This window comes from Oryza brachyantha, chromosome 1 (genome assembly GCF_000231095.2).
Source record: "Oryza brachyantha chromosome 1, ObraRS2, whole genome shotgun sequence".
Taxonomy (NCBI): domain Eukaryota; kingdom Viridiplantae; phylum Streptophyta; class Magnoliopsida; order Poales; family Poaceae; genus Oryza; species Oryza brachyantha.
In genome coordinates this window covers 31,947,475-31,968,785 of record NC_023163.2, presented here as the reverse complement: position 1 = coordinate 31,968,785, position 21,311 = coordinate 31,947,475, and the positions used below count along the sequence as shown (strand labels likewise).

Below are 21,311 nucleotides of genomic sequence, written 5' to 3'. Positions count from 1 at the left end.
TTGAAATAAGATCAAAGAAATCTTAACGGTTTATTTCAGGTGATGCGCCAGATGGGCTTTGTGCGGCAGCGAATTGAACATGCTTTTCTATGGGCCGGGCCGAGAACGAACATATGCTTAAAATGGAGATGCATATACAACTTATATTGTAGTTTGTGTAGTTTCGTAGTTGTAGTCCATCTATATATGCAATTTGAAAAGAAAAAAACAATGCACAAATTATATTGTTTGAATGATCAAATCCATGCATATACAACTTCAGTCATTCAGAATGGTCAAATACCACCGGCTGCATAACCGGGAACTAGAACAACGTGTAGCTCATTTACTTAGCAGATCTGATCCAAAACACCAAATCACTATACTAATGACCTTACTTATATCGATAAGCAAGATTTGATCTTAAATAAAAACTCGACAAGAACCCCAGGTGTAGTAGTGCCACTGAACTCAGCTACATCACCATCAAGATGGCCATGAATCTCCAAGCTTATTTTCTCGTCTTCTTCCTCTGCATTCTTGTGCAGGTGCAAGCTTCATCTCCTGCAATCCAAGCCTTGGTAGCTCCGATCACCAAGGACGCCAAGACCTCCCTCTACACGCTCTCCATTGCAAACAGGAACTACCTGCTTGACCTCTCCGGCCCGCTGCTGTGGTCACCGTGCTCCTCCACCCACCCCACCGTCCCATGCTCCTCCGAAGAGTGCGCCGCCGTGTCGGGGGCGCAGAAGCACTGCAGCAACGGAGGACGCGCGTGCACCGTCCGCCTGAGGAATCCGGTGACGGGCGAACGGGCTGCCGGCGACCTCACACTCGCCGACATCGTCGCCAACGCCACCGACGGCAAGACTCCGACCTCGGAGGTCACTGTCCGGGGCGTCGTCTCGTCGTGCGCGCCGGACAGCCTCCTCAGGTTGCTCCCGGCCGCGGCGGCCGGCGACGCGGGCCTCGGGCGTGGCGGGGTGAGCCTGCCGACGCAGCTCTACTCGAAGCTGTCGCTTAAGCGGCAGTTCGCCGTCTGCCTGCCGAGCACGGCCGCGGCGCCCGGCGTGGCGTTCTTCGGCGGCGGGCCGTACAACCTGATGCCGCCGACGCCGTTCGACGCGAGCACCATCCTCTCCTACACCGACCTGGTCCGGAGCCCGACGAACCCCTCCGCGTACACCATCCAGCTCCGGGGCATCGCCGTGAACCAAGAAGCTGTCCTCCTCCCACCCGGCGCGCTCGCCCGCGGCGGCGTGACGCTCGACACGGCCGCGCCGTACACCGTCCTGCGGCGCGACGTGTACCGCCCGTTCATCGCCGCGTTCGCCAAGGCGACGTCGGGGATCCCACGCATGCCGCGCGCGCGCCCGTTCGAGCTCTGCTTCAACCGCAGCGCGCTGGGCTTCACCAGGGTCGGCTACGCCGTCGCGCCGATCGACCTCATGACACTCGGCGGCGGCGGCCGGAACTGGACGGTGTTCGGGTCCAACTCGCTGGCGCAGGTGGCGGGCGACACGGCGTGCCTGGCGTTCGTCGATGGCGGGCGGGCGGCGCGGAGCGCGGTGACCGTGGGGGCCTTCCAGATGGAGAACAACTTGCTGCTGTTCGACGAGGCCGCGTCCAGGCTAGGGTTCAGTGGCACCCTCTTCTTCATCAGGACTACCTGTGGCAACTTCAACTTCGCTAGACATTGACCATCTCACACTTGGACCCTTGGTGGTTTTTTGGATTGGTGAAATGATCGTGTGCTTGCTACTGTACTTCTCTCGCTTGTTGCCATGATTGCATTTGTAACATTTTTTTAGAGTTTTTTTTCCATTCTCGAGAAGATAATATGAGGTATCACTGTTTTCTATTTAAAATTTAATACCTTTTATTACCTAAGGTATTAAAAGGTACTAAATTTTACGTAGAAAACAATGATACATCTTGACACATCCTCAAGCATGATAAAACTGCCTTTTGTAACTTTGAATAAGAGCTTGTATTGGCGGGACATTGGTCCCGTGTAAGATATGAGTACTATTACGATGGCGCAATGTTGGGACCAAATACTACTATACTAGCAATCTTGTATGCTCGTGAATGTACTTTTTTTCTAACCCATACTCCCTCCATCCCAAAATAAACCAATAATTCATTTTTACTATATTTTTTGACTTTTCGTTTTATTTAAAAAATTTTACTATTAAAATTTTTGTTTTTATTGGATGATAAATTATGAATAGTATTTTACGTGTGATTATTTTTTAAAAAATTCTTGAAAATCTTTTAAAAACATATGGTTAAACGCTGGATATGAAAACCGAAAAGTTGCGGGACAGAGCGAGTAATATTTTTCCTTGTCTACTCAAACTATTCCATACCACATTATTACCAAATATAAAGTACTCCCTTCGTGTTTTTTATACGACACCGTTAATTTTTTATCTACTTTTGACCGTTCATCTTTTTTAAAAATTGTATTGAAGTATGCGAAATTGTAAGTCATATTTAATGTTTCTATAATAATAAATCAAATTATAACAAATGATTAATAATTGTATAATTTTTCTAAATAAGACGAATAACCAAACATAAATATAAAAGCTAACGCCGTATATAAAAAAACATGAAAGAAGTATAAATTAAGATGGAAAAAAAAAGTGTCCTGGATGGATACGGAAGTGCTGGTAGGGATAAAACGAAGAAATGAATGCAAAGCTATTGATGTGATAAGTAATACCGTAAATAATATTAGAAATGCTTATATATTTTAATATATTTTAGTACAAGATTTACAGAAACAAACTATATTTTAGACAAGGTAGTACATCCGATGCTTTTTGTCTTGGTTAAGTGAGATGATAAGGGTGATGATCCTGTGCTGTGCTTGTGAAGAAGCCTCCTTTGTCGGCGTGGCACTATCTGTTCCTGTGCGAGAAGATGAAGATGGAGATTGATCGACATGGCGTTATCGATTCGTGGGTTGATGCTTGATGGTTTTTTGTTCTGATGTATGCGTTGCCGCCGTTGACTCCGCCGCGTCTTGCTCGGTACTCCACCGCGCAAGATCCGACATAGCAGCATCAGTTCTGAACCCCCATTAATCAATCCAGACTTGCTGATGCTGCTGCTGCTGTGGAGAGATCGGAGATCCGTTCGAGATGCCCGCATTATGGCGTTCATCGAGATCAGAACACTCTGTTTCGGTGCACATTGTTCTGAATTCAGATCAGGAAATACCGGACGGTGGCCTGCCTGTTTGAAAGGTTTCCTTCTGATCTTCGAAACACAGGATTTTCAGAGAAAATAGTTCGATTTCTCTAATTTTTGCTTCAAAGTTCAAAGCGAAGAGGCTCTAACCGGCAAACGCGTTTCTTCATTCAGGATTTCAGAGCCCAAAACGCATCCTCTCATCAGTGTCAAATTCCGTCTGCTGCTGCCCCTGCAATTCTGACCGATCCCTGGTTCTTCCCTACTGCAGTACTATTCCCCAGCGTCAAATTCAGGCTGCTGCCACCAACTTCCTTCGACAGTACTAGTGAATCAAACAAACGGAAACGTCCTTGACGAACAAAGGTCCCATTGTAGGTCCATTCCCATCAACAAAATTCCAAAAGAAACAACTGCATCTAATGCTTAATTTGTTCCGATTTGGTTTATGATTAGATATTCCCTTCATTCGAGAATACATAACTTATCTTGTTTTACGGAGACAAGTGTTTAATAAAAATTATCTTATAAAATATTTTGGTCCTTATATATCTACACAAATATAAATAAATTTATATATATATGTAAAACATATTTACGGACCGTCGTACGAATGTGATAAGGTCAAAACAACCTATAACCAGATAGGGCAATTTGTGGCCTGACCAAATATCACTAACTCACTAAGGTCATGATTGTTCCGCCGAACAATCCAGATTCTCTTATTTTTCACGCACGTATTTTTCAAACTACGGTGTGTTTTGAAAATTTTCTATTAGAAAGTTACATTAAAAACCAAATTATTTAATTTAAAATTTTTATAATTAATAATTAATTAATTATATACTATTTTATTCTTACGTTTTCTGTGCCGATACTGACGGCCTAACCAAGCGACCAACCTGAACTCTCCCTGCTCCCCACGAGACAACTCGACGTCGCACGCAGTTGCCTTCATGGAATCCAGCCTGCGCTGCGAAACGTGTGGCATTTGCCGCGTCACTTCGCGTGTATAAATAAGAAGTGGACGCATCTCATGCCAACCACCCAAGCCACCCCACACACACGTACAGCTCCCAGGTCTTTCCACCCCATGTCGCCCGAGATGCCACGACACGGCAACCTCGCCGCAGCGGCCACTCTGCTCGTGCTGCTGGTGGCGCCGGCCTCGTGCGCCGCCGCCGCGGCTCGTCGCGACCCGGTGGTGGTGCCGGTCACCAAGGACCCGGCCACCAAGCTGTACACCATCCCCGTCAGGTTCTACGACAACCTCGTCGTCGACCTCGCCGGCCCGCTCGTCTGGTCGACCTGCGCCGACGACCACCTCCCGGCGTCGCTCTCGTGCCAGGACCCGACGTGCAGGCTCGCCAACGCCTACCGCGCCCCGACCTGCAAGGTCACCGGCGGCGGCGGCGACTGCGGGAAGAAGGTGTGCACGGCGTATCCGCACAACCCGGCCACCGGGCAGTGCGCCGCCGGGTACCTTGTCCACTCGAGGTTCATCGCCAACACCACCGACGGCAAGAACCCGCTGAGCCAGGTCTCCGTCAAGGCCGTGGCGGCGTGCGCGCCCAAGAAGCTCGTGGCGCGGCTGCCGTCGGGCGCCACGGGCGTCGCGGGGCTCGCCGGCTCCGGCCTGGCGCTCCCGGCCCAGGTCGCATCGTCGCAGGGCGTCGCCGGCAAGTTCTTGCTCTGCCTCCCGGGGTACAGCCAGGGCGTGGCCATCTTCGGCGGCGGGCCGATCTACCTCGGCGAAGGGCTACCGGACTTCACGTCGACGCTGGAGTACACCCCGCTCGTCACCAAGAAAGACGACCCCCGCCTACTACATCACCGCCAACGCCATCGCCCTCGACGACGCGCGGGTCCCCGTGCCCCGCGGCGCGCTCGCCGCCGGCGGCGTCGCGCTGCACACGAGCATACCGTACGGCCTGCTCCGGCCGGACGTGTTCCGCCCGTTCGTGCAGGCGTTCGAGAAGGGCCTGAACCGGAGCGACGCGAAGGTCGCCGCCGTGGCGCCGTTCGCGCTCTGCTACCGATCGGCGATGCTGTGGAACACGCGGACCGGCTACTTCGTGCCGGCGGTGAGGCTGATGCTGGCCGGCGGGAACAACTACACGATGACGGGCACCAACTCGATGGTGGACGTGAACAGCAAGACGGCGTGCCTGGCCTTCGTGGAGATGAAGGGGGTGAAGCCCGGCGACGCCGCCGGGTCGCCGGCGGTGATCCTCGGAGGGTTCCAGATGGAGAACATCGTGCTGCAGTTCGACGTGGAGAAGCAGCGGCTCGGGCTCGCCAGGCTGCCGTACTACACGTCGTGCAGCAACTTCAATTTCACCAAGACTCACTAGAAACTGCACACTGTTTTCGCGCCATGTATGCATCGTCGGTGTCGGCAGCTCGGCATGCCATATGCACGCATCTGTCACCCACTTAATATAATCATCCTCATCCATCTACATTCTACAGTATGGAATGCTCTAGATAATTTGAAAATGTTCCACGTGATGCAAATGTTGAAGCTTCAAAGTGATCTTAGATTAGGGTCCCCGTCCCTGCTCTTTTTCTGAACTGTGAAATTTAGATTTTTTTTTTTGTTACCACGCTTCCTAAGCTTCTAGTATATAGTATGTTTCACGCGGAAAAAGTTATTTTATACAAAATTTCATCATCTATCGTTCCCAAAGCAAAATATCAACTTTGCTGTAGACAATCAAGAGTATAAATATCTATCACAAAATCAGGTAATTTAGACATTTTAAAAATATCACAAGGAAAATAACACCACCTAAGCACTGATTATTTTTGTTCAGTTTTTTCATGTGATTGAATTTGAGCGGTCTGAACGAAAACACAACGAATCATCAATGTATAATTAATTCAGAAACTATTGCAGGCCAGAAAACAAATTTATCTACAAACTTCTATATAAAAAAACTTTCATAAAAACACACAATTCAAAATAGAAAAATTGTATTCCTGAAAAATAAGATGCCAGCTCAGCACATATGTGTGGTAATATGTCCAACTTTTTTCGTATGAAATTTAAAGTTGAGTTTAAAATAGATTAAAAAATAAAATTTCATATAATTTTGAGCTAAAAAATTTTAAAAATTAAATAAGGCCGTAAAAGAACGCAAGAGTCTCGGAGCTAACATTCCTAGGCTCGGATCCTGAGCTTCACAAAGGCCTTCATACCAGCTTGACGTGACGCACAAAGGCCCAAATTTTTGCATGGCCCTCAGCCCAGCAGCGTCCAGCAGGAGCCCAGTTTGGCACGCCGCGCTCAAACTTCAAAATCAAAATCCTCGAGAGAGAACACGCGGCCACGGGCACCGGGATCACGAGAGCACACCGATCTTTCTCCCACAATTTCAACGCGAATCCTACACGAAAACCTGGGGATTTCTTCTCATTTGTTCTGACGGCATCTCTCGCCGGTGGATGGGTCTCGAACCGGGTGGAATTTCTCGATCCCATGTACTCATTTGACCTGATGGCAATGGAGGAGTTGATCCTAAACAAATACTCCAGCTAGCGCACATCGAGCCATTGACCAAGATCCATTTTTTATGCTAGCTGGGATTGATTAAACAATGCCGATCTCGTTGTTTTCAATAGAACTCTGTCATGACTCTGCAGGTTATTTGGTCACTCAAGTAATCTTGGCTTGCACTCATGGCTCACTACTCATGAGCGCCACCTCTTCACTACTACTACTATGTGCTTGACGAAATTATAAGATAGTGATCACCGACATTGGGATACTAACTGCCATGGCAATTTCCTGCAGTTAATCACCCATGTGATGAATCAGAGTGACAATTAATGCACATGCAGCTTAATTTACCCGAGCACAATAAACTGTCCTAGATACCATGGCGAACTGGAGATAAAAATCGGTGGTGTTCTCTACAGTGTTGTTCTTATAGTGACAGTGGCTGACCCACATGCCAGTGACTGTCATCGCAGGAGCAATACTGTAGATGATCTGATCAAATAAACCCAATAAAAACTTGTGATAATTTACTAGACACCAAGTCTGAATCCCCAGCTGTAGCAGAGAAATGTGACACGCATTCTGCTGCACACTCCATCGCTGAGACGTATATAAGCAATCACACTTGGAAGAACACCAATGCACAGTGCTAGCTAGAGAGTTGCACAGCCTAACCAGCCATGTCGCTCGCCGTCGTCTCGCTCTGCGTCGTCTTGGCCCTGTCGCCATGCGCCTTAGCCAGTGGTGATGGCAATGGCAATGGCAAGCCGCTCGTCACGGCCATCACCAAGGACGCGGCGACATCGCTCTACACCGTGCCGATCAAGGACGGCCACCCGCTCGTCATCGACCTCTCCGGCGCGCTCGTCTGGACGACGTGCGACGCCTCCCACCCGACGATGGAGTGCCACCACCATTTCTGCATGCACGCGCACAGCTACCACCCGCCGGACTGCCCACACAACGGCTACGGCCACGCCGACGAGGAGGACCCCTTCCGGTGCAAGTGCACCGCCCACCCGTTCAACCCCTTCTCCGGCGAGTCCGCGACGGCCGACCTCACGCGCACCAGGCTGTCGGCCAACGCCACCGACGGCAAGAATCCGCTCTACCCGGTGCCCTTCACCGCCGTCACCTCCTGCGCGCCGGAGTCCCTCCTGGCGAAGCTCCCCGCCGGCACCGTCGGCGTCGCGGGGCTCGCGCGCACCAGGCTCGCTCTGCAGGCGCAGATCGCGCGCGCGCAGAAGGTCGCCAACAAGTTCGCGCTCTGCCTCCCCAGCGACGGCGAGGGCATCGCCATCTTCGGCGGCGGCCCGCTCTTCCTCCTCCCGCCGGGGCGTCCCGACGTGACGGCGGCGCTCGCCGGCGAAACCCCGCTCCACAAGAACAAGGATCTCCCCGGATACTTCATCACGGCCACCAAGATCGCCGTGAACCAGGAGCAAGTGCAGCTCTACAGCCAGGAGCCGCTCGTCGTCGAGCTGTGCTCGAGGATCCCCTACACGGTGCTCCGCCCGGACGTGTACCGCGCGGTCATCGACGCGTTCGACAAGGCGACCGCCGGCAGGAAGCGCGTCACCCCGGCGGCGGCGCCGTTCGCGCTGTGCTACGACTCGCGGGAGCTGGGGTCGACGCGGCTGGGCTACGCCGTGCCGCAGATCGACCTGGTGCTGGAGGGCGGCAAGAACTGGACGGTGTTCGGCGGCAACTCGATGGCGCAGGTGAGCGACGGCACGGCGTGCCTGGCGTTGCTGGAGATGAAGGGGGAGAAGGGCAGCCCGCCGCCGCCGGCGGTGGTGATCGGAGGGTTCCAGATGGAGAACAACCTGATGGTGTTCGACGAGGAGAAGGCGCGGCTCGGATTCAGCGGCCTGCTCTGGGGGAGGCAGACCACCTGCAGCAACTTCAACTTCACTCTCGCCGCCTAGATCGATCGACTCCTCGAGCTCATTAGCTTTGCATCAGATGTGCTCATGTGCATGCGTTTTTTGCATTATATTATGAGTTTTATTTTTTTTCCCGGAGATTATGAGTTGTGATTTGTTACAAATCTTTCGGTGAATAACGCAAAACGTCACAGATTTGTTATGGACTCAGCATGTTTCCAAATCTTTATATTACTATATGTGTTGTGATTTCTGATTTGTTACAAAATTTTGGATGAATAATAGAGAAGTCCATGGATCTGTGACCAATGTAAATATATGTAATGCATCGAGCAAAAAAAATTGGCCAAAGCTCAGTGTCGCAGCTTCTGTCCTGAAGGGTGACCAGGTAAATGCGCTGGACCCGCCAGCGCTTGTGCTTTTCGTCATCGCTTCGCGTCCCGCTGCCACATGCGGGACTATTTAAACCGCTTCGGCATATTGTGACTAAGCAGTATGGTACTAATGTGTAGGTTGTCAAATGCTCCAATCAAAGAAACTGCAACTCTGCAAGTGCTTCCGGTTGGGCCGGAACCGGAAGGCAAGGGTGACAACCGAGGCCCTCGGTGAACTGTGCTTGTCGTCAACTCGGCTGCTTGCTACACCATTTTTTTCTTTTGACACCTAAAAATTCGTAAATTCTCAGCCACCTAAATTGTGTATTTCTAAGTCAAAAATAACAGTATTAGTATACTATTGCACTTCTTTTCATCTGTTAATATGTGATGGGTTTTTTTGACAATTTCGTTCTTACCCCTGTTTTAATCTCTAATATTGATTTTACTCTCCTTTTTAGTGTTTTCATTTTTACCCGTGTTTTTTTAACTCAATTAAGAGTCTGCCCCTCTTTTGGATGGAGGGTCTGTGAAAGTACCATTTTAACCTTTGTTGGAAATTTCATTTTTATCCCTTTATTTTTATCATTTGTGGTTTTGCTTGCCGTTCTAAATCATAGCAGTATATATACATGTTAACGCCATATTTTGGCAAATGGACGTTATTGATTGAAACGCGGTTAAGGATCGAATCGGATAAAAAAGCTCGAATCAGCTGGAGACAGGAGGCTGGACGCAAAGGGATTGCAGCCGGTGGAGTCAAAATCGGACAAGGATGAGAATCCGATGGAGCCCGAAGGTTAGAGATAGGTTTGGTGTTTAACCAAGAGTCTGTGTAGATTAGTTAGGATTTATCTTGAAGTTTGTTTAGGATTCGGTTGTTTAATTAGAGTCCGAATAATGTAAAGTTAGTTGGTAGCGGATTCTTATCCGGTTAGTTATCTCCCGGGGCTATAAATATAGGTGCCCGGGGTCTTTGTAAGATCTCTCTCAATCAATTTAACTTGGCGCATCGCCTCAAATCTTCGACTTGCTAGAGCTTTTGGCGGGATTTATCAGCTTTGCAATGTAAGTTCTAGCTCGTCAAAACCCGTCGATCAATTAAGGCAGAACTGTCTCGGTTGTATCCGATCTTCTGTTTAGTTGATCGACGGGCTGAGTTCTATCATTATTTTAATCTATTTTGGTTTGAGTTAATGGTAGTTCTCGATCAAGTTCTCATAAGTTCTTCTGTCTAATCTGTTCGCGCGAGTCTTGCTGATCTAATTCTGTCTCGGTTCGGTTCGATCAATTAGGTTTGCTTGGTTCATGTTGTCAGATTGGGGTGAGGACTTGCGAAGGCTTACTGCTGTAGTTCTAGCCAGCATTATCTTAAGTAATTCATTGATTGGTTTATTAATCTTACTGGCCTTCCTGTTTCCATCACCTGGGGGAGCCTCACCGATGAATAACGGGCCTTGGTGCAGTGCCACATGGACAAGTTACAGAAGCTGTGCCTCGAGTCTTTCAGCATGACACGAGGCGGGCCAGTACAGAAGTCTCAGCTTCCGATGCCGAGCTCAGACCGTCGGAAAGGAGGTGAAGCAGTAAAAGGAGCTAACGCAGAGAAAGGAGGTGGTAGCAACCCTCCCCTAGAAAACCAGCCGAATCTACAGGACATGGTAGATTCGGCAGTGCACCATGCCCTCATCAATCAATCGAGGGTACTGGTGAACACCCTGTCGGGATTAATCCGACAGGTGGCTGATGGAGCTCCCGATGGGGAATCACACCAAAGGGGGCCCAGATACTTCCCAAATAGGGAAAGGCCTAAGTATCGGCAGTACGAAGACGAAAGGGATCCAAGGGAGGACGAGCCGATACCACGCAATCCTCGTGTACACTTGGAGGAGATCCCAGGAAGGCCAAGACAACCTTACTAGGAAAGAACTCCATCGAGGAACGCTCGCCACGCTGATCTCTTTTACCGGGACAACCATCAATATCAGCAGCCTCCGGCGTGGCCCCATCGGCAAGATCCGATGTATGAAAACCAGTTCCGACAGCCTGACCCGGTGCCCAGAGGCCAGTTCAGGGATGAAGACTGGACAGATCACATTGCAGAGGTCATACAGGAACGCGAAAGAACAAACAACTATGTATCGGCGCCCATACCCGGAGTGGTTTGAGAGGGTGCTGTTACCTCATCGGTACAGGGTACTTGGATTTCTCCAAGTTCTCGGGACAAGATGGTACATCGACCATCGAACACGTCAGCTGATTCCTAACTCAATGCGGCAAGGCATCGGCTGAAGATGCACTAAAAGTGCACTTCTTCCCACTCTCGCTATCGGGATCGGCCTTCACTTGGTTCTCGTATCTACCCCCAAATTCGGTCAGGAATTGGGACGATCTTGAAAAACAATTCCACAAGTATTTCTTTGCGGGAGTACAGGAGATGACACTGACCGATCTCACTACGGTCATGTAGAAGCTGGATGAATCGGTCCACGATTACGTCCAAAGATTCTGCAACGTGAGGAGCCGATGTTATCGACTAAACTTAAGCGATCAACAACTCGCCGAGCTAGCATTCCAGGGCTTGCTTGACCAGATCAGGGAGAATCTCAGCACATGACTTTGAGAGTCTAGCTCACCTCGTCCAGAAGGTATCGGCTCATGAGATACGTTACCAGGAGGCCAGGAAAGATAAGTTCCAACGCCGCGTCGCCTATCTAGCTGAAGAATCATCAAACTTTGACGTCGAAGAGTCCGACATAGGGCTGGCAGAATGGACCAGGAACAAGAAGCCGGTGAACTGTCCTTGGGTCAAGGGAGCGAAAGAGACAGAGAAGTTCGACTTCGACGTCAATAAGGCCGACAAAATCTTCGACCTCCTGCTGCAAGAGAAGCATATCCAGCTGCCGACAGGACATGTCATACCATCGGTTGAGGAGTTGAAAAAGAAGAAATACTGCAAATGGCATAACTCCGTCTCCTATCACACGAATGTTTTTCAGATCTTTCATCGGCAAATCCAAGTGGCAGTCGAGCAGGGTCGCATCAAGTTCGAGGAAACCAAGAAGCCGATGAAAATAGACGGGCATCCGTTTCCCATCAACATGGTTCATCCTGAGTTCGGCTACAGGTCAAGCAACGGCTCAAGGAGACGTCCAAGTACCAACGACATCACATCCGCCTCAATGATGAACAGGTACCATCGGTGGTTCGAAAGAAACCAAAGGCACGGTGGGCCATCCCGATATGATGATCATTGGGATTGCTCGTTCTTCCAATACTGCTAGGAAGAGAAGATATGGTTGCCATCGAGAGAGGACTGCCCGGAATGCAATCCCGAAGAATGAAGCTACACCGGCCAGCAACCACGCTCCAGAAGGCCAAGTACGGCACCACGACGCCACGTGTCAATACACGACAGGCTGGGCCCTCGAGAACAAGATCATGCAGGTTACAACGAGGAGGAGATCGGACAATACTATGATGATGATCAAGAGCAGCTGTCGCCAATGAAGCCCAATCAGTGGTGTCCCAGCGGTTTGTTTACCAAGAACCAGAAAAGACGGTTGCAGCGACTTCGCCAGCGTGAGCTTCAACAGCAGCAAGACGAAGAACAGCCGCCGACACCTAAGAAGACACGCAAAGAATGACACATTAAGTCAGAGGTCCACAAGGCATTGGCCGATGTGAGCATGGTGGTGATTCTACCAGCCAAGTTCAGGGCCGATTGGCTGATGACGAAACACAGGAGGTGACAGCTCAGCTCGTGCTACCCTCGCAGCCAGCCGTCTTCGAGAAGCCGGCCGAGAAGGACCATTGGCACCTTCGACCGCTATATATCCAGGGGCACGTCGATGGAAAGCCGATGGCAAAGATGCTAGTTGATGGGGGCGCAGCGGTGAATTTAATGCCATACTCCACCTACCGAAAACTGGGCAAGACCCCCAAAGATCTTATCAAGACTAACATGATGCTCAAAGACTTCGGGGGCAACTCATCGGAAGCTAAAGGGTGCCTGAACGTGGAGTTCACGATCGGGAGTAAAACGCTGTCGACTACGTTCTTCGAAATCGATGGAAAGGGATCCTACAGTCTGCTGCTCGGTTGGGATTGAATCCACGCTAACTGCTGCATTCCCTCGACCATGCACCAAACCCTCATCCAATGGCATGGTGATCAAGTGGAAACAGTCGCGGCCGATCGATCGGTAAACATAGCCACGACAAATCTGCCCACGTGGGAGGCGGAAGGCTCTGAATGCATCTCCAAAAAACCCTGGTCAGGGGAATTCCTGAGCGTGTCGGACACTGGGATCCAGCCGATACGCGATCAGGAGTCCCAGTAAATACTTTAACCGGAGTAGTTGATGACCTAGATGGCAAATTAGGCCAGGGGTTCATGTCAGCCGATAAGCTAGAGGAAATAGATATAGGACCTGGAGACAGGCCAAGGCCGACATGCAAATTTGGCCCCGGAATTTCAGGAAGAGTTAATAAAATTATTGAAGGAATATGTGGATTGTTTTGCATGGGAATATCATGAGATGCCAGGATTGAGCCGATCAATCGTAGAGCATCGACTGCCGATTAAACCAGGCTATCGACCCTTCAAGCAACCGCCAAGAAGATTCAAACCCGACATGTATGAACCGATCAAAGCAGAAATCACAAGACTATACGATGCTAAATTCATCCGGCCTTGTCGGTATGCAGAATGGGTGTCCAACATCGTCCCAGTACTCAAGAACAACGGCAAGCTTCGGGTCTGCGTAGATTTCAGGGGTCTGAACAAGGCTACTCCAAAGGACGAATACCCAATGCCAGTGGCCGACTAGCTAGTAGATGCAGCCTTAGGGCATAAGATGATAAGTTTCATAGATGGCAACGCCAGTTACAATCAGATATTCATGGCAGAAGAAGACATCCACAAAACAGCTTTTAGATGCCCGGGGGCAATCGGTTTGTTCGAATGGGTCGTCATGACGTTCGGACTTAAGAGTGCCGGAGCAACCTACTAGAGAGCCATGAATTACATTTTCCATGATTTAATTGGCTCCCTGGTAGAGATCTACATAGACGATGTCGTGGTCAAGTCTGGAACAGTGGATGAACACCTGGGTAACCTGCGGCGCGTATTGGAAAGAACAAGGCAATATGGGTTGAAGATGAATCCCACGAAGTGTGCCTTCGCCGTCTCGGCCGGAGAATTCCTAGGGTTCATGGTGCACGAGAAAGGAATCGAGATAACCCAAGGATGTCTCCAAGGGATAAACGACACACGACCACCGGAAAATAAGACAAAATTACAATCCTTGATCGGCAAGATTAATTTCATCCGGAGATTCATATCAAACCTATCCGGGAGAATTGAACCTTTCTCTCCTTTGCTGAAATTAAAAGCCGATCAAGAATTCTCGTGGGGGGAAAGTCACCAGAGGGCGTTCGACAAGATCAAAGAATACCTGAAAAACCCTTCAATTATTATGCCACCCAAAAAAGGGGTACCCTTTAAACTTTATTTGTTGGCCGATCAGAAGACTATCGTCTCGATACTTATCCAAGAAGTAGACGGTAAAGAAAGGGTGGTATATTACTTGAGCAGAAAATTGTTAGATGCCGAAACCAGATACCCAGAAGTCGAAAGACTATGCCTGTGCTTGTACTTTTCATGCACCAAGCTAAGACACTACCTGCTAGCAGCCGAATGCACAGTCGTATGCAAAGCCGATGTGATAAAATATATGTTATCGTCCCCGGTTCTAAAAGGCAGTATGGGTAAATGCATTCTAGCATTAACAGAATACGACTTGAAATACGAGTCGGCCAAAGCAGTGAAAGGACAGGTAATGGCCGACTTCATAGTCGAACACCACAAGGAAACCGATTACGTCGAAATTATACCTTGGGCAGTATTCTTCGACGGATCGATCTACAGACATGGGTGCGGCATCGGCCTGATGATAATCTCGCCTCGGGGGGCATGCTTTGAGTTCGCATACACGATCAAGCCATATCGGACCAATAACTAGGCCGAATATGAAGCACTGATCAAAGGGTTGGAGCTACTGAAAGAAATAGGCGCTAAGGCAGTCGAAGTCATGGGAGATTCCTAGTTGGTAATCAAACAACTATCTGGGGAGTACGAGTGTAGAGATGATGTCCTCAGAACCTATCATGAAGCAGCCAAAGAATTACTGGAAGACTTCAAGTAGGTCACATTGACCCATATTCCTCGAGAGCAGAACGCCGAAGCAAATTCTCTCGCCCAAGGGGCATCGGGTTACCGGCCGATGAATGCAGAAACCGAAGCAGAAGTAACGCAAACAAAGTTGATAGAAGGAGCCAGCATATTGTGCGCAGAAGTCAATGACCGGAGACAAGAGATTATCGACTATCTAAAAGATCCATCATCATCGGCCAACCGGAAAATTAGGTGCAAAGCACTCAAATATGTGCTACTCGAAGATCTGATATATTATAGGACGATTGATGGTGTGCTGCTGAGATGCATGGACAAAGAGGAAGCCAAAGTGGTAATGTGCGAACTACATGATGGCATACGTGGTATCCATCAATCGGCCTACAACATGAAGTGGTTATTGCGGAGAGTGGGATACTATTAGCCAACCATGCTGGAAGACTACTTTACATACTACAAGAGCTGTCAGGACTGTCAGAAGTTCGGCAACATACAGAGGTCTCCGGCATCGGCGATGAACCCGATCATCAAACCTTGGCCATTCAGAGGCTGGGGCATCGATATGATCGGACAGATATATCCCCCGTCAAGCAAAGGACATAAGTTCATACTGGCGGCCACAGATTATTTCACCAAGTGCGTCGAAACCATACCGCTCAAGAGAGTAACTTTGGCCGACGTGATAAATTTCATAAAGGAACACATCATATATCGGTTCGGAATTCCTCAGACAATAACCACAGACCAAGGATCATTATTTATCTCAAAAGAATTCCAACAATTCATCGCTGCTATGGGAATTATACTACTCAACTCATCTCCTTATTACGCTCAGGCCAATGGACAGGCAGAGGCTTCAAACAAAAGCTTGATCAAGTTAATAAAAAGAAAGATAGCCAAGCAGCCTAGAAGATGGCATACCTCGCTAGCCGATTCGCTCTGGGCTTATCGGATGGCGTGCCATGGATCCATCCAGGTCCCACCCTATCAACTGGTATATGGGCATGAGGCAATACTCCCATGGGAACATCGGCTCTAGGAGATTGATGTTGCAAGATCAGTTGATGGCCGATAAATACTATAATCTCATGATGGATGAATCAGAAAAAGTTGCCCAATCTCGGTTAAGGGCGCTAGAAAGAATAAAAGAAAACAAGGCTCGAGTATCAAGACACTACAACAAGAAATTCAAGTCCAAGACTTTCGAAGAGGGTGAATTGGTATGGAAGCTGGTCTTGCCGATCGGATCTAGAGATAACGTCTTCGGCAAGTGGTCACCGAATTGGGAAGGCCCTTTTCGAATTCACAAGCACGCCCCCGGAAATGCATATATGCTAGAGGAATTGGATGGAGAAGTGTTCGGGAGAGCTCTAAACGGAAAATACCTAAAGAAATACTACCCGAGCATGTGGATAAACACGTGATCGGCCAAAGCCGATTAATGTGAAAGCTGATACAATCAAGTATCGCCTCAAGATGGCCGATGTCAATACATCGTCCTTAGACCAAAAATCTATTACAAATCAAGGCAGAAAATAAGTCATAACCAGAAATCAGAAGGCATATCACTAAGCTAAGGGTTGCCGAAGGCCAACAGAAATATCAAGTCATGCTGATAAGCCGATCACAAAAGTAAGGTCAAGAAATTACAAGACCAAGTATTTCTTAAGGGCGGTAATCGCACGCAGGCGGACATCATCGGCGTTTTGAATTATCTTCAGATCGTCAGCGTCGGTGCCAAGGATTGCCTTCATGGATTGGCGGCTACGGATGGCGGTTTGGACGGCAGATTTTAGGACACTTTCCTGAGCAGCCACACCCGATGGAAGGTCTGCCAGTCTTCGCTCCTCGGCCAATAAGTTCTCAGTAACCTTGGCTAGCCGCGCCTCCAGCTCAGCCTTTTCTGCCTTCAATCTCTCCATACAAGCCAAGATGCCCGGTTCAGCCGATTGAAGTTCATCTAACTTGGTCTTCTTGGCTATGGCTTGCTCTCGGTCTGCCTGGACCCGCGCCTGAGCGACGGCCTAGGAAGCGCGATCTGCGACCCGCTGTCGCGCCCGGAGCATAGGAATCCGGTGGGACTCAATGTAACCCGCAGGGGCTATAGCATCCACTAGGTCGTCAAGCAACCGATCTTGGATTTCTTCGATTCTGGACCTAATCGGCCCAGCATCGTTGATCAACGAGTCGATTGGATAGTCCAATCTGGCCAGGATGTCTTGAAGCGGTACTCGGATATCATCTGGCAAATCAACGGGTTCATCGGTGTCGGCTTCCGATGGGTCCAATTATTGGCCGACATCAAAGGAAAAGAAATCGTCTAAGTCCTGAAATGAAAACGACGGATGAGCCAGGACAATGATAAGGCGAGAAGATGAGCTCAGAGCTTAGCTGTGCCATGGGGGCAGTGTCGGCCGGTTGAATAGACGTGCTAGCAAGCAGATGAACCTCCTCCGAGACAGGCGCTGGCGACGGATCAATATCGGCCGGTGGAATTGGCGAACTGGGAGCATCAGGAAGCTTTCACAAGAAAAGCGAAACGTTAAACAAAGATACAAAACCAAATGGTAGAGGCACCATCGGACAAGTACCTGTGCAGACATGGCGGTTAGCTTGGGAGACCGATGGGCCATCCTCTTTTGCTTCGTGCCAGATCTCGGGGATAGGCCAGTAGGCGAAGTCAGACTCGGGGGTGTCGGTGGTATAACAGCAGCAGATGCCGGGTTGACGGCGGTGGATGGTGCCAGGATATCATCGGCCGGTGGTTTAACGAGAGACTGCAGAGAACAAAATTAGCAAGACAATTGATAGAACACAAATGTAAAGAAGTGTTATAAGGCAGTTACTCGCAGAGAAGGAAAAAGACAGGTAATCACCTGCTGGCGAATCTCAGCGTCAGAAAACTCCTCTGCCGCAGCATCAATGGTGGCATCCAGCTCGGCCGATGACGCAGGGACCGGTAGAGCTCCCGCCATCGCCTTGGTCTTCTTTTTCTTCGGGGCCAAAGTGACCTTCTTACTCTTAAGAGGCCTCTTGGCTACACCCGATGGTCTCGGAAAGTTCTTGATGTACTCACTGGGAGAAGGCGCTCTGGAGCCCAAGGAGGGGAGAGCCGATGAAGAATATTCAATCGGCCTGCCATTTCTGCTGACAGTAGTGATTGCGATGGTAGGCTGCAAAAGGAGGATTGTTAACAGCAGAAAGGGATATGACAAAGTAAATATGAGGATGGGGAAAAAAAGAGTTACCTCAGAGACAGAATATTCATAATCGGGATCAATCCGATTACAAAAGAAGCCGACTACAGTCGAGAAGAGGTGTTGGTGTAACTCCTCCCACCACCCAGTATAAGCATCTAAAATAGCATTCCCAAAAGAAAAAGAAGTTGTTGACCCAGGTGGGATAGCTTCGGCCATTCTAGAAATTCTGTCAAACTCTAAGGCCGAGGCTACTTGGCCTCTCATCTCAATCTTGCCAAAGAAGAATAGATCGGTTGGTAATTGACCGCACCCTAGCTGATGGGCTGCTAGAGCCGGGTGATAGAATTCGTAAGACGGGCTGGCTGATCGCCCGGTGTGAAAGCTCATCGGTAGTAAGCCCGACGTACAAGCAAAGGAGAAGTTCTCCGAGGAGCATTTATCGGTGTGCACTTCATCCAGCCAATGGATGCTCGAAACTTCGTAGTCTTGAAAATCCAAATAGGCAAACCAAGTTTGTGCATTAAGATCGGGTCCCAGGTAACAGATATTTAAGATGTGTGCCAATCGGGTAGCTGACATCCGATGGCCTGGGAAGGTAGATACCTCTTCCCCATAGGACATACATCTCCGACTTTCGGTTGGCTCTGTCTCTAGGAAAGACAGTGAAGGGATGCCATTGATGCTGACGGAAGTCGGACGCGGCGGGGGTCGAAGCGCTTCGCGGTGCGGTGACGATGAACTTGGCGGTCTCGCGAGAAGGATGAACCTGAGGGGCAGTGGGCGCGCTGGGTGCAGGAGTGTGGGGCGCAAAGAATTGAGCAGCGGGAGAATGCAGTGGCGAAAGTGCCTCACCCTAGAGAAAGTGGGATTTTATAGAGCAGGTGGGCGGAAAAGAGCCGTTAACACAGTGCGCCAAAACAGGGGATCCGTTGGGTTGTATCGTTACGACGTGAGCTGATGGCGAAAGTCGAATACAAAAGAGGGAATTTCGGAACAATGAGTTATTCCGAAATTGGAGGGCATGTGTTAATGCTAGATTTTGGCAAATGGGCGTTATTGATTGAAACGCGGTTAAGGATCGAATCGGATAAGAAAGCTCGAATCAGCTAGAGACAGGAGGCTGGACGCAAAGGGATTGCAGCCGATGGAGTCAGAATCGGACAAGGATGGGAATCCGATGGAGCTCGAAGGTTAGAGATAGGTTCGGTGTTTAACCAAGAGTCCGTGTAGATTAGTTAGGATTTATCTTGAAGTTTGTTTAGGATTCTGTTGTTTAATTAGAGTCCGAATAATGTAAATTTAGTTGGTAGCGGATTCTTATCTGGTTAGTTATCTCCTGGGGATATAAATATAGGTGTCCGGGGTCTTTGTAAGATATCTCTCGATCAATTTAACTTGGCGTATCGCCTCAAATCTTCGACTTGCTTGAGCTTTCGGCGCCGGGTTTGTCAGCTTCGCAATGTAAATTCTAGCTCGTCAAAACTCGTCGATCAATTAAGGCAGAACTGTCTCGGTTATATCCGATCTTCTGTTTAGTTGATCGACGGGCCGAGTTCTATCATTATTTTAATCTATTTTGGTTTGAGGTAATGGTAGTTCTCGATCAAGTTCTCGTAAGTTCTTTGTCTAATCTGTTCGTGCGAGTCTTGCTGATCTAATTCTATCTCGGTTCGGTCCGATCAATTAGGTTTGCTTGGTTCATGTTGTCAGATTGGGGTGAGGGCTCGCGAAGGCTTACTGCTGGAGTTCTAGCCAGCGTTATCTTGAGTAATTCATTGATTGGTTTATTAATCTTACTAGCCTTCATGTTTCTATCGTTATATTATGCTGAATTGCGTAATGTCTCGGTTAGGTCTGATCTATGTGTGTTTGGTATAATCTATTTATGGAAATTTGTCCGATCGGCTGAGTTTAATAGATTAGTTGGTGAGTTACGCTGCTGTGCTATCTTATTATTCATGTGCTATAATATTTATCTGATGTCATGTGGGGTTATGCTTAGATCTGTACTGTCTCGATTAGGTTCGATCTTCTAGATCTGGTGTGGGCGTACATGTCATTGGTTGATATTATCTTATGCGAGTAATTAGTGTAGCATTCCAGTTTACTATATGAATTCCGTGCTTAGTCTTACATTGGCTGGCAATCTAGCGGATGATAAATGGTGGAGCAGTCCGATTGACCGATTAATCTTAAGATTGTCTCGGTTGAGTCAGATCTTTTAAGATTAACTCGCTGGTTGGGTTATCTAGTATTTATCTTGCTTGTGACTTAGCCGATTAGGTATGTTTATAGTTCATACCATAAAATTCCTGTAAAGTCGATCGTCTAGTCTATCGGCTAGGGTCCTAGGACGGTATTGGCTATCTAGCCGACAGCGATTTCAGGGTTAACTGTTTTCCATGATTATCTTGTCAGTTACAGGATCAAACTGACTGGCATGCCCAGTATTTCTAAGAATTAGGTCCTGCACTGGAATGGTCTAAGATTGATTCCCAGGCTTACATGTGTGACCGTTGATTATCATTTTCAGCGTCAACAATACATCAACAGAATTACTATTAAGAATATAGGGATAAAAATAAAATGTCTGACAAAGGGTAAAATGATATTTTTAACGACTAACTTAATACCGTTAGTATAATTCATACAAAAGATGGTTAGGTTGTGGCTTGAGTTAAAAAAATAGAGGTAAAATCGAAATTGCCTCTTTTTTAAAAGGTTAAAATAGATTGATATGTGAGAGAATAAAAAAAAGCTCAGTGTCGCTTGAGTTAAAAAAAAATAGGGGTAAAATCGAAATTGCCTCTTTTTTAAAGGTTAAAATAGATTGATATGTGAGAGAATAAAATAAAAAAGCTCAGTGTCACACCATATTACGCGTCCTTATTTATACGGGACATTGCACTGGACCCACCAGTGCTGGTGCTTCTCGTCATTGCTTGACATGGGTCACGTAGGAGCACTATATAAA

At 48.4% G+C, this 21,311-nt stretch overlaps 2 protein-coding genes and 1 pseudogene across 2 annotated transcripts; all 3 read left to right on the top strand.

Moving 5' to 3' along the window:
• The first annotated feature begins 447 nt into the window (after nucleotides 1-447).
• LOC102699734 (chitinase CLP-like) lies at nucleotides 448-1,679 on the top strand. Its single transcript, XM_006645237.2, has one exon. The coding sequence runs from the start codon at nucleotides 471-473 to the stop codon at nucleotides 1,677-1,679; it is 1,209 nt and encodes a 402-aa protein (XP_006645300.1). The 5' UTR covers nucleotides 448-470.
• A 2,594-nt stretch (nucleotides 1,680-4,273) lies between these two features.
• On the top strand, nucleotides 4,274-5,683 carry LOC102702248 (annotated as a pseudogene).
• A 1,647-nt stretch (nucleotides 5,684-7,330) lies between these two features.
• LOC102701973 (chitinase CLP) lies at nucleotides 7,331-8,762 on the top strand. Its single transcript, XM_040520106.1, has one exon. The coding sequence runs from the start codon at nucleotides 7,363-7,365 to the stop codon at nucleotides 8,608-8,610; it is 1,248 nt and encodes a 415-aa protein (XP_040376040.1). The 5' UTR covers nucleotides 7,331-7,362; the 3' UTR covers nucleotides 8,611-8,762.
• Nucleotides 8,763-21,311: the final 12,549 nt, after the last annotated feature.

Bases quoted from the DNA above. Each gene is read 5' to 3' on its own strand.
- LOC102701973 (XM_040520106.1), top strand. From the start codon at position 7,363: ATGTCGCTCGCCGTCGTCTCGCTCTGCGTCGTCTTGGCCCTGTCGCCA.
- LOC102699734 (XM_006645237.2), top strand. From the start codon at position 471: ATGGCCATGAATCTCCAAGCTTATTTTCTCGTCTTCTTCCTCTGCATT.